Here is a 12,187-nt window from a genome sequence, read left to right on the forward strand (position 1 = left end):
TGCTTTCTTTCCTTCTTTCTTTTTCATCTCCTTCTTCTCTATCCCTAGGTAATCAATACCAGTCTCTCATTTCTGGATCAAAGTCATTCGTTTTCTTTGCATCCCTCACAACGACAACGACGACCCTACAAGCCAAAATCTTCCATATCGATATTCAATATTTCTTGATTCCTATTGTTTGAAAGCTCATACGCTCGCTCACTACCGTTTTAAACTTGCTTCAAAATGAAGTCTGTCACCTTTGCTCTCCTGGCTGCGGCCGGCGTTGAGCGGGTTGCTGCCACCGTAAGGCTTAGCCTCCCACTCTCATCCCCCTTCACCCTCCTCAGTTCCATCAGTTCCCTTTTGATAGGATACCCGCACATCTGCCTTGTACAACGCTCGGCTGGCTGACCTCTTCGTCCAGTACAACCTTGGCAACTCGTGGACCGGCGCCAAGCCCTACAGCTGCCCCAGCAACACTGACAACAACCACTGTACCGAGCAGCAGCACCATGGCTGGGACTGGAGTGACGTTCCCACTGGCCCTATCGGCCAGTACAGCGGCTGCGACTTCAAGGGCTGGAGCTGCGAGAATGACTTCAGCAAGCGTGATAACCTCCTGAGCGCTCGCACCTTTGGCCCTACCGGCCGCTCCATCTCTGGCCAGTGCACGGGTGACAAGACCACCACTCCTTGCATCTACGCCAGCGGCGACAAGGAGCACTTCTCCATCGACACCTTCTCCGTGAGCACCGAGTTTGACACTCGTCTCGAGTTCCACTACGACATGCCCGACGGCTCAACCTGCAAGCACTCTGCCGACTGCTCGTCCCACGGAACCACGGTCAAGAACAACCAGTGCGGTGGTGCCAAGTCGGTCTGCGTCGTCTACCCTGGCGGCGGCAACAACAACAACAAGCCCAGCTCTCCCAGCAAGCCCAGCAAGCCCAGCAAGTCCACTTGCGGTGCCAAAGTTCACCACATCGGCTGGAACTGTGACAACAACTCCCCCCCTCCCTCCGGTGGCAAGCCTGGCAACACCAAGCCCCCCTACACTCCCCCCGAGACCACCCAGCCCGGCAACTCTGTGCCCTCCAACACCTACACTGCCCCTGCTGAGACCTATACTGTTCCCGCGGGCGAGACCACTTACACGGCCGGTGCTACCACCTACTCCGTCCCCGCTGGCGAGACCACCTACACCGTTCCCGGCTCGACGTACACCGTCCCTGCTGGCGAGACCACTTACACTGTCCCCGCTGCCGAGACGACCTACACTGCTCCTCCTGTCACCTACACCGTCCCTGCTGGAGAGACTACCTACACCGTCGACACCACCACCTACACTGTTCCTGCTGGAGAGACGACCTACACTGTCCCCGGCACGACCTACACGGTTCCTGGTGAGGCCACGACCTACACTATCCCCGCTGGCGCCACGACCTACACTGCCCCTGCTGAGACTCGCACTGTCCCTGCTGGCGAGACCACTTACACTGTCGGTGCTACCACCTACACCCTCCCTGCTGGTGAGACCACCTACGCTGTTCCCGGCGAGACCTTGACCGTCCCCGCTGGCAGCGCCGAGACTACCACTGGACCTGCGGCTGCCGCCACCACCACCACTGCTCCTCCTGCTGGCGAGACGACCACCGACGTTGTCGTGAGCACCTCCATCATCCCTGGAGGCGAGACGACCACTGCCCCCGCTGCCGGTGAGACGACCACTGCCCCCGCTGCCGGTGAGACGACCGTCCCTCCTGCTGGCGAGACGACCGTCCCTGCTGCCGGCGAGACCACTGCTGCTCCCTCCACCACCGGTGGCTCTGATGCTGCCACCACCGGCCCCGCCTCGGTCATCACCACCACCTACCAGACCACCTCCACCGTCTTCACCACCACGGTCCACACCATCACCAGCTGCGCTCCCGAGGTGACCAACTGCCCAGCCAGGCCCGACCAGCCCGTCCTGACCACCGTGACCGTCGCCGTCAGCACCACCGTCTGCCCCGTCACCGCCACCATCACCCCTGCGCCCCCGGCTCCCACCGCCACCGGTTCCACTCCCGCCGGCCCCGGATCTTCCGCGCCCGGTTCCGATGCGCCTCTTCCTTGCCCCGAGGTCCTGCCCCGATGCCTCAACACCTGGCTGACCCTGGTCCCCCACTGCGATGGCAACGCTGATGCTTCTTGCTACTGCCCCAGCAAGGACCTCGTCGAGAAGGTGTTTGAGTGTGTCTACTCCAACGGAGACAACGACGACGACGTTGCGGCCGCCATCACCTTCTTCCAGGGCATCTGCGCGGGCGACGCTGGCTCCAACCCTGCCATTGTCACTGGTGCCGAGACCATCACCTCCATCATCACCGTCACCAGCACGCCCGTTGTCGCCCCGACTGACTACACCACCATCGTCGTTGCCACCTCGGTCACCCAGCCCGTTGTCTCCGAGGGCACCACCATCCCCGGCAGCAGCACCATCTACTGGGTCTCGACGGCCGTCACCATCCCCCAGGTCTCCATTACTGCTGCGCCCGCTCCTCCCGCGCCCACCGGTGCTGCCCCGACGGCCCCGAGTGCCCCGAGCGCCCCTGCCGAGGCCTCTGCCCCCGCCCCGACTCTGGTCGCTCCTCCTGTTGGTCCCATCGGAACCGCCACCGGCACTGGAGTCCTCCCCGGCGGCACTGGCCTCCCCGTCATTGGCGCTGCTGGCCGCGTTGGCGCTGGCATGAGCCTCGGTCTCGCCATCATGGGCGCTGTCTTTGCCCTGTAAAGCGGCCCCTGAGCGAACGATGCCCTGGGGCCGCGCGCATGCTCCGTGCGCCATTGCCCGTTTCCTTTTGCTTCATTCTTGGGGAGGTTATTGCTTCTGCTCAGTGCCTCTGGGAGCGCGCGCAGAATTGTTTGTTTGCATGGATAGTGGGAGAAGGGAGGCATGTATGTGTACACGGACAAGACCTGATTAGCGGAAAACAGGACCCTCATACAGTAGGGCACATATCATTCTTACGATCCTTACGAGCACATGGGCAGGACAGCCGGGGAGGTAGCCTCTCTCTGTTTGATTCTTTGGCCCAGGGCTGAGTTGCCCCTGGCCAGAGAACCAGAATGGGAGAGGAGGATCTTTGGATCCATGGATCACGCGCAACGCAACGCAACGCGAGGCAATGCGCGAGGAGACATTTCTACTACCCGCTGGACTGGGCCGATGTGCCTGACTTAATATTAATATCGATATGAGATTCATCTGCCGTGTGGCTGCTGCCAAGGCTATGGATGTTTTGGACAACAAAAAGGTTGATTCTTTTCATTTATCTTGTTTATTGTTGCTCTCCTTGGATCATGTCTTATGCGAGTGAAGGAGTTTCTCTCATATGTAGACGTACTGGTGCTGTTTGCACCTGGTGTGGAAAATAGAATTGTTATTTGCCAGTTATTCCAACCTGCCGCTGTGTGAACGAAGTGGCACCGCTCATGAACTTGTGTCTTCGCATCCATTCTTTGACGGTGCCCTACCTCGAACAGAGCTCATCTGAGCGAACATGACAGCTTGCTATAATCGAGGTTATCCTATCTTCCGGCTAGCTGGCTGTCTGATTACCGCTGTACTCCGTAGCCTCTATGCAACCGCCACCTAAGACGCGCTCGTGATGCGAGATGAGAACAGCAGAAACAAAGACAAAGCGACAAGGCACACGAGCTAACATTTCAAAAAGGGACTAACAAAACAAGGATGGCAATAATCTCGCATCTTCATTGTCTATTCAGTGACTCCATCTCAAAGCTTCGCTCCCTTGGCCTGTCTGGCCTTCTTCTCCCTGTCTCTCAGCAGGCGCCTCAGAATCTTACCGCTGGGGCTCTTGGGGATGGCGTCGAGGAACTCGATGCCGCCAGCGAGCCACTTGTGCTTGGCCTTGTGATCTTGCACGTGCTTGTGGATGGCGGCCTCAATGTCCTTGTCGGCCTTGCCGGCGCAGTCGGCGGCGGACTTGGTGACAAAGGCTTTGGGCACCTCGCCGGCGTAGGAGTCGTGGACGGGGATGACGGCGCAGTCGGAGACGTACGGGTGGCTGAGGAGATGGGCCTCGAGTTCTGCGGGAGCGACTTGATGACCCTGTGAGATGCGTCTGGTAAGCACTGCATAACGATGTTGGTGAAGTAAAGCTTCGCTTCGCTCTGCTCAGCTCGTCTCATCTCCCTCCCATCTCAGCCGGCTTACCTTGGTCTTAATCAGCTCCTTGATGCGGTCCACCACAATGAGATGCTCGTGGCCCTGCGCCGACTTTCGTATGATGACCTCGTCGCCCGTCCGCAGCCACCGGCCGTCGTCGTGGTGGACAAAGGTTTCTGCATTGGCCTTTTCATTGTTGAGATATCCCAGCACCACGGCCGGAGACTGGATCAGCAGCTCGCCCGGAGTGTCGTACTTGGTCACCTCCTCGCCCTGCAGATCAATGAGTTTGGCCTTCTTGCCCGGCAGCAGAGACCCGGAGGAGCCAAAGAGCACGTCCAGCTCGTTGGTCGAGGAGACGGTGGGCGAGCATTCCGTCATGCCGTAGCCCTGCCCGATGCGCCACTTGGGATACATGCCCTTCAGCTCCTCGACAACCTCGGAGCCCAGCGGAGCCGCTCCGCTGTAGACGTAGCGTACGCTGTCGAGGTTGTACTTGGCAGCCTTGTCGCGGTTGCCAATGATTTGGATCAGCATGGGCGGGACGACGAACAGCTGCTCAATCTTGAAGCGCTGGACAGCGTCGAGGAGCTCGTGGAAGTTGTATCTCGGCAGCACAATGGTTTCATCGCCGCGGTACTGGCCGAGGGTGGACACAAGGACAAGCGCATATATGTGCGAGAAGGGCAGGACGCCCAGAGAGACCTGCGTCTCGATGCCGAGCGCCTTTCGGGGGACGCTGTCGAGGAGCAAGACCTGCAGGACGTTGGCGATGACATTTCGATGGGAGACCATGACGGCTTTCTGGCACAGCTCGTTAGCCATCGACACCGCCAACAGGCACCGTCTAATCCTAACATAGTAGACGACAGGGAAGGATATCGCTTGAGATATCTCCTCGGCAGTATCCAAAGATTTCAACCCAATGCCGCTCCTCACTTACCGGCAGGCCAGAAGTGCCGCTTGAGTAGCACAGGTAAGCCGTCTGCCTGGCTCCCTGTCCCTTGACCCATTTCAAAGGCTTCAGCGGCGGCAGAGCCTTGCCCTCGGCCACCAAGTCGTCAATCGTCACATAGGAAGGAGGGTTGTCGAATCCCGCGGCCCGCAGTATGAAGATGCGGTCCTGGGGAATGCCCACGGCGGCGGCTGCCTTGAGGGCATTGTCGAGGAGGGGAGCGCATGTGAAGATGGCCTTTGATCCCGACGTGCGGAGCTGGTGCTCGAGTTCCGGTATCGAATATGCGGCGCTGGCGGGCGTGACGATGCCGGAGAGGCGGTGGATGGCGTGCGTAAACGGGAGATAGTCGATCTGCGACACAGGAGAGAAGCCAGAGCCTCGTTAGATCGTTGCCATGGAGCAGAATCGGAGCGGGCTTCGGACAAGCCGTTGAAGGGGGGGTGGTTCTTCTTGGCTGGCTCTGGGTTCCGTACCGTGTTGACCGAGTATATCGCGACCACTCTCTCCCACTCCGACTCCTCTTGAGGGTTGAATCCTAGCCGCTTGCTGATTGCGCGAGCCATGTAATCGGTCCGCTCAGCTACCTGGGCGGCAGCGTATGTCGTACCGGTAATACCGCATGTGTAGGGGTTCCTAGCCCTGGCCAGCGGGTCACGGCCATACTGCTCATTTCGAATGAACTCTTCGACGGTGATGGAATCCGGTACTTCTATTCGTCTGTCAGTTTCGGGGGGACATGAACCGTGTACGCATCTTGGCAGGGCAGCTGGTGCACAAACCTGGCAGCGGGGGAAGATATGAGGGCGGCGTGAAGACCATGGCGAATCGGCCAACCAGACCTCCGGAAGCAAGACAAAGCGAGGGGAAGGAAGAACGAGCAATGGACTACAGAAGCACAAGAGGTAGAAATAAGCAGGAGGAGCCGAGGAGACGCATCGGCGCGGGCTAGGGCAGGAGATATAGTAGTTGCATTGTTTTATGTACCCCAAACAACCTAACCTTTCGGCAATGGCTGATCGCCTACCAAAGGCACACAGGGTTGAGGAGATGCGAGTGGAGATGCAGATTGACAAGAACCTCGGGAGACGGTATCGGCTAATGGGGGAGAGCCGCGATCTACCAGTTCGAGGTGCTACTATACTAGTACCTTGGAGAAGCAGCAGTTGGCCCCTGTCTGCCCCAGGACAAGACGAGACCCCCGGATTATCGCGCGTGTCAAGACGGCAGAGTCGTAGGGACAGGCCTGTCCTCCCAGGAAACGTCCTCGACCTGCCTACTGTAAGCGGTTGTTCATATGCAAATACTCGAGCTGTTTCTCAATGTTGTAAACAAAGCCAGACATTCTGAGATTGAAGTCGACTATTTATCCTTTGGAGAGAAAGAAAGCAGTTGAATGACGCGATTCCCAGGTCTCCACACGGGATTACTAGATGGAAGCTACGACAGCAACAGAGCCCCCCAACTCCATTCCTTCGCTGGCTGGAACCAGTTAACCAGACCGCTTTTCCCCGGCCTAATGATTCCCCAGACTGCTCGGTTGGCCCGACCCCGAGTGCCGGGAAGTCATGCTGGGGTAGCTAATTCCATCGGCTTGTTGTGAGCAGGAGGGACTACAAAGTTCCATCTGACTCGACAAGACAAAGCGCATGCAGCCATCTGAAACATTGACAGTTTAAACTATAAGACGAGCCACCTTGATGATCTCACGGCGAGCCGTTTCTACATGACGTACATTCAAGGTCTGGTTTGCGTCGGAAAGACTGGTATACGTCTTGCAAATAGATAAAGACAATGCTTTGTCCGTCTATTCAAATTCTCCTACCTCATATACAAGATGCCGGGACAAATCATCTATCGACTTGGAGATGCCCACAAATGGAAGCTGGTGGCTCATCCAACACGCCCGTATTTACAAAGAATTTCGAAACATGTAAACAAGAAGTATCCAAGGGTATTGACCTCCCTGGAGGGACTATACAATGTTGACAAGCATTGCCAGAGCGCCCAGCGCAACGAGCACCCAGGTAAAAGGGAGAGGCCGCGTACTGGCATCTTCGTCTCCTCCGCCATCCCCGTTGCCGCTGCCAGAGCCGCTGGGAGTGCCGGTGCTGGTAGGTTCGGCGGTGGCCTCGGCTGGTCGAATGGTCCGTGTCGTGACGACGCCGGTGCGGCAGTTGATGTCGAAGACTGGGCAGGACGTCACCGTAAACGTCGTCGTGAAGGCCGAGGTTGGGATCAAGTTGGAGGCCCCGGTGTTGGATGCCGTGATCTGCAGCGAGAGATGCGATTAGTCGTTGGCTCTCACGACGATATTTTCAAGACCTTGATGCTTACCGATGGGCTTCCTGAGCCGGTAGGAGACGCTTCGTTCTCGTTGCAGTTTCCCTGCACACTGGGGACGGCATCAGACCCCTTGCCGGCAACGACAATGTCACTGCTGCCACAGTCCGCGGCCTGGGCAATGTGAACCTGCCTGCTGTCCCAGTCAAAGACAAAGTATCCGGCCCTGAGAACCGTGTCTCCCAGAATCTGCTGGTCGGTGGTGATGACGATGCCAACGAAGCAATAGTCCGAGTCACTCGAGTCTTGGCTCGTCAGTATAAAGTCAGAAAAGGGAACGCGGACAACCTTGTTGCCGAAGCCGAAATCGACACTGCCGCCGGCGTTCCGCGTCGAGCACGGCACATAGAAGTAGCCCTCGCCGGCGTCTTGGGCGCCCAGAGCCTCGAGGATGGGCAAGACAGCAGCCTCGTGCATCCGGCTGAGCGTCGTGCCGGAGTCGAGCATCACGTTGGTGTCGGCAGCAGAGAGCCGGAAGCTCTGGGACCGGCCCTGGGTGAGGCCCAGCGTCGTGAGATTGACGGCTAGCCGAGTCTCGCCCTTGATGCCGCGCACAATGGGCCGTGCCTCGAGAGACCCGACGAACTTGCTGCGGTCGATGCCGCCGTAGATGATGGCACCCGTCTCCGAGTCCGAATGCCGGAGGTCGAGGGCAAAGACTCGGCTTGCAATGACGCCTTGCTCGGCCATGGTGTTGAGCAGCAGGCTGTACGGCTCGTCCCCTGGAAATCCGCCCCGGACGTCCGGTGCGAGGCCCATGATGCCCTGCGCCTGGCCGTCGCTGGACGTGACCACGCCAAACGTCTGGTTCTTGACCTGGATGCTGCCAAAGCTCAGCGTGTCGGCGTAGTACGTGATGTCGACCGACGTCTGCGTGGACTGGTCCGTGGGATCGCCATAGTTGATTTCCTCTCGCCCAAACGGGCCGACGGGCGGTGTTCTTGACCTCCTGGGGTTGTATTGGCCCAGGTCCTCGCACTGGTCGGCCTGCTGCTGGGAGGGTGCGGTCGAGCAGTCGGGGTTGACCCAGAGCTCGCTGGAGCCGGTATCGACGAGGACGGTTACATTCTGGGGAGGCGTTCCCATGCCGACTGTTGCCGACCCATTCGTTAGCAGGTATATTTTGTAGATTCTGGTAGGTTGAAGAGCGGACGACAGGGACTACCTTGGATGGCATAGAAAAAGTCCATGTTCTCCAGCGTTGCGTCAATGGCGCTTCTCTTGCCGACCTTGTGCGGCCTCGGGATGGTTCCCACGGGGATCGCCAGATATCCATCGCCAGATTCCGCCCGCGGGAAGACGGGAGTAGCGATGGCTTCCGCATAATCCGTCGCGAGCAGCAGCGCGAGAGCTGCCGAGAAAGACGTGGGCGGCCTCATGGTTGCGCTGAGAGCTCTGCCGACTCTCCTTCTTGCCCCTCTCTCTTCCTGGCTCTTCCTCCTCTATTCTCCTCTGTTTGCGAGCGTATCGATCTGGAACCGGGAGAAGACCAAGAACAGAGAAGAGAGTACGAAAAAGAAGTAGAAGAAGAGAAAGAAGAAGTAGGCTGAGTGCGTACGACAACGAAAGGAAAGCACGGCAAACAGCCAGAGCAACTCAGCGAGATCTCGGTACGATCTTCCTGCTAGCGGGGATGACGGCGACAAGGGTCGAAGTGACGGGACAAGAAGAGCAAAACGTCGTCAGCCCGCCCGGTTCCCTGGATATTTGTAAGGAGAGCCTTCACGTCCTCTTCATGATCTCATCTTCCTTTCATCTGGCCTCCTCCCCTAGCCCATTATCGGCCAAGCAACCCTCTTGCCCGGTGGCTGCGCTGCTCCATACGAGAGACGCCCACAGCCTTTCCGAGTGCGTCTGCCGACAAGCTTGGGGAGTTTGGCCGGAGCTGAAGTTGGGGCAACGCGGCGCAGCTCCTCTCGACACCCACTAGTGCTGGACTTTATTGCTCTGGTCCGCCTGGATTCGAGCCGCCAAGCTCATCTTTCCGCTTTGTGGCGCTCGGGTTATCAGCTACGCGACGCTATTTCAGGCGGATCGAGCGGGCGGCCAGAGGCTCGACAAGAACGGCTGCATAGTAATGTACGAAGTTGCTTCAGAGCAGTTCTTTACTACCTTGGGACAGCACACGTATAAAAGCGAGGCTTCAGTCAAACTTTGTCCCATTATGGAGAATATGGAGCAGCAGCCCAACCAATCAGCCAGCTGAGCATGAGAACATGCCGGATTCTGTGGGGAGTCTTCGGATCGCTGGGGAAAGGCCCTGAAAGCCTCCATCGTCATCGAACTTTGCGGATCGACTCCCGCCTCCAAAAATTTCAAAGGTCGATGGAGCAACTGGGGCCCTTTTTGCTGAGTTTGGTTGTAAACAAAAGACTCAAGCTGCTGTGAGATATTTATGCATTCATCTTGGGCACATGAGGCAATCTCAAACTTGGTAGGTACTGTTTCAGTGAGATAGCACATAGGTTGCTCACAGCAAGAGGATGAGTAGGTACAAAGAATGATGTGAAAGCCCATGCTCCATACCATGAAGCCGAACCACCAGCATCGGCCGCTACCTCATCCCATCTCAGCAATTGGCCATACGTGATTTACCGCCATCCTCGAAATCTTAAAGCTGTAGGGTTCTTGAAGCATTCTAAGAGACCGTATGAACAACTTCCCGTCTGCTGTACCTCGGTCTAAGACCTCGTCATCACAGTGGCGGTGGCTTGGCTGCGTCACAGAGGAGTTGGGCGACGTCCAAAATGCTCCTTGAGCGGCGAATGATTCTCGAGGATGCGCAAGCCGGTGCTTGGCAGCCAAGAAGCCCCTTTTAGAAAGGGGGCATCACTTGACTGTAGTACCTACATCTAAGTAGGTAAGCATCATGAGCAGGCATCTCAGCTGCTTGGCTTTTACCTGAGGACCAAGAACAAGTGAGAGAGGGACGTGCAAGAGAGACTCTTCCGGGATGAACGGTGGTGAACTTCAGATCTAACTTCGTTGCATACCTATTCTATGACCTGGAGTTTTAGAAGGCGTGGATTGAGAAAAGCCATAACCTCATCTTCTCACGGAGGCAAGATGTCATGCATCTTCACAGAAGTGGTGAGATCTTTCACCTTGATGCAAATCAGCTACCACCACGGCGTCACAAAGATGCATGATTCAAACGACAAATTGGCGAAAAAAAGAACGATGCTTGTACGGCCACAGGGAAGTATACCGGACAAAGCTTCTTTTATCCCCAATGATGATGATGATGCGTCTGAGAGTAAGAGGCGTGACGTACAGGGCGCACCTTCAGAGGTCTGTCAGTTGCGGGATATTCATCTCATTCTTGCTCTCTGCGCGACTCTCATCATCGCTCATAGTAAGCTCTTGAACCACTGCTTCATTTCAATCGCCGCTTCGCCAATTCGTTCCAGTATGCCTTCGGCCACGAAAAGGTCATGTGCCGCATTCGGGTTGCACTCAAGCGTCACTTGGACTCCCGTCTTCAAGGCCTCAAGGGTCTTCGCCAGAGCCTTTCCCTGGTCTGCCAGGACCTCTCTCCCACCGACGGTGATGCGAAGCCTCTTGACGGCGCTATCCAGCTTATTGAGCCAAGCTCCCTGACATTCCAGGGGCTCTGCCCAACCGCCACCTTCTTCCGAGACGATGTGCTCCTGATGTTCCCGAGCATCTACCGCTAAAGATCGCATGATGGCTATAGAGAGCATGTCGTTTCCATCGTGCTCCAAGAACGAGGGACTCGAGACCTCGCAGCTGAGCCACGGTGACACAAGGAAAGCGGCCAACAGAGGCTCGGTCAGTGAGATACGGCTGGCTTCGGCATGGGGCTCGATGATGTGATGAAGAAGCTGCATTGCCACGTTGCCGCCAGCGGAGTCGCCGCCTACAACAATGTCCCTGGGCTTGAAGCCTGCCTTGAGAAGCTCGCAGAGCGCGGATGCGGCCTGACGGAGCTGCACAGGAGCCTTTGCAGCCGGAGTAAGGGAATATTGTAGAAAGGCCACGGCCACCTCAGTATCCGATTCCACTCCAGAGAGGACAAATGCATTCCACGCGCATTCAAAATGCCCGGGCTGGCTCGGCATGACATATCCTCCACCATGGAGGTAGAGCACCACCTTTCGGGCTTTGTGACGATTGCCAACCCAGAGGATGCTCGAGTTCACCTCGGGGAGAGGCTGTATGTCACATTGGAGTCGCTCTCTCAGGGTCGAGTCCTTGACGAGCCTCTCCTTTCGTCTGAGCCATGCTCCGTATGCCTCCTCGGTAGATGGAAGCAAGGTCTGGATCTCGCGAGCCGTAAATGTGCCCAAGAGGACCCTGACTCCGGCGTTCAGTAGATAGAGCGGGATGTTCAAGTCGTTTCGGAGGGCGTATGAGAGGAACCGTGCACCGACGATTGCGAGCATCCAGGGAGCTGAATCCGTCAATCTCGTCAGTCAGAACGCCATCAACGACTTGGATCGATCCTTGCGATCATCATCATGTCGACAAAGACTTACCCACAAACAGCAAGACTCCGACCAACTTGACCTTCTCCCCAAAGGATAGACGAGGCTTGATGGAGTTGGCCTGTGGTTTCTCGGCAGTATTCGACTGCCTGTCAGCTACGTGAGATGATATACTCATATGCGATGGCCAAGCAAGTGATGAGTGTTCTCTCTCACCATCGAAATTGAATGCTGCAGCTATTTCGTGTTCAGCTTTACGACCGGGAGGACGTTCAATTCTATCACTTG

General features: G+C 57.1%; 5 protein-coding genes across 5 annotated transcripts; 2 read left to right on the forward strand and 3 right to left on the reverse strand.

The window, feature by feature from the left end:
• Positions 1 to 225: 225 nt before the first annotated feature.
• On the forward strand, positions 226 to 2,755 carry CCMA1212_004832 (Endo-1,4-beta-xylanase B; the record flags this gene model as incomplete). Its single annotated transcript, XM_073702121.1, has 2 exons — positions 226 to 285; positions 353 to 2,755. The coding sequence occupies 2 exons, from the start codon at positions 226 to 228 to the stop codon at positions 2,753 to 2,755; spliced, it is 2,463 nt and encodes an 820-aa protein (XP_073559889.1).
• A 1,005-nt stretch (positions 2,756 to 3,760) lies between these two features.
• CCMA1212_004833 (4-coumarate-CoA ligase) lies at positions 3,761 to 5,930 on the reverse strand (the record flags this gene model as incomplete). The annotated part of the gene is made up of 5 exons (XM_073702122.1): positions 3,761 to 4,096; positions 4,202 to 4,957; positions 5,097 to 5,462; positions 5,585 to 5,820; positions 5,891 to 5,930. The coding sequence occupies 5 exons, from the start codon at positions 5,928 to 5,930 to the stop codon at positions 3,761 to 3,763; spliced, it is 1,734 nt and encodes a 577-aa protein (XP_073559888.1).
• A 1,153-nt stretch (positions 5,931 to 7,083) lies between these two features.
• On the reverse strand, positions 7,084 to 8,930 carry CCMA1212_004834 (Candidapepsin-5; the record flags this gene model as incomplete). The annotated part of the gene is made up of 3 exons (XM_073702123.1): positions 8,617 to 8,930; positions 7,446 to 8,542; positions 7,084 to 7,380 (listed from the first exon to the last, which is right to left on the reverse strand). The coding sequence occupies exons 1-3, from the start codon at positions 8,828 to 8,830 to the stop codon at positions 7,084 to 7,086; spliced, it is 1,608 nt and encodes a 535-aa protein (XP_073559885.1). The 5' UTR covers positions 8,831 to 8,930.
• A 256-nt stretch (positions 8,931 to 9,186) lies between these two features.
• CCMA1212_004835 (uncharacterized protein) lies at positions 9,187 to 9,381 on the forward strand (the record flags this gene model as incomplete). The annotated part of the gene is made up of 1 exon (XM_073702124.1): positions 9,187 to 9,381. The coding sequence occupies one exon, from the start codon at positions 9,187 to 9,189 to the stop codon at positions 9,379 to 9,381; it is 195 nt and encodes a 64-aa protein (XP_073559884.1).
• Positions 9,382 to 10,801: 1,420 nt separating this feature from the next.
• On the reverse strand, positions 10,802 to 12,118 carry CCMA1212_004836 (uncharacterized protein; the record flags this gene model as incomplete). The annotated part of the gene is made up of 3 exons (XM_073702125.1): positions 10,802 to 11,865; positions 11,951 to 12,044; positions 12,116 to 12,118. 3 exons carry the CDS (start codon positions 12,116 to 12,118, stop codon positions 10,802 to 10,804), a joined length of 1,161 nt encoding a protein of 386 aa, XP_073559887.1.
• Between the last annotated feature and the right edge of the window lie 69 nt (positions 12,119 to 12,187).

Source organism: Trichoderma ghanense, assembly GCF_004382785.1.
Source record: "Trichoderma ghanense strain CCMA-1212 chromosome Unknown scaffold_4, whole genome shotgun sequence".
In the NCBI taxonomy this organism is placed as follows: Eukaryota; Fungi; Ascomycota; class Sordariomycetes; order Hypocreales; family Hypocreaceae; genus Trichoderma; species Trichoderma ghanense.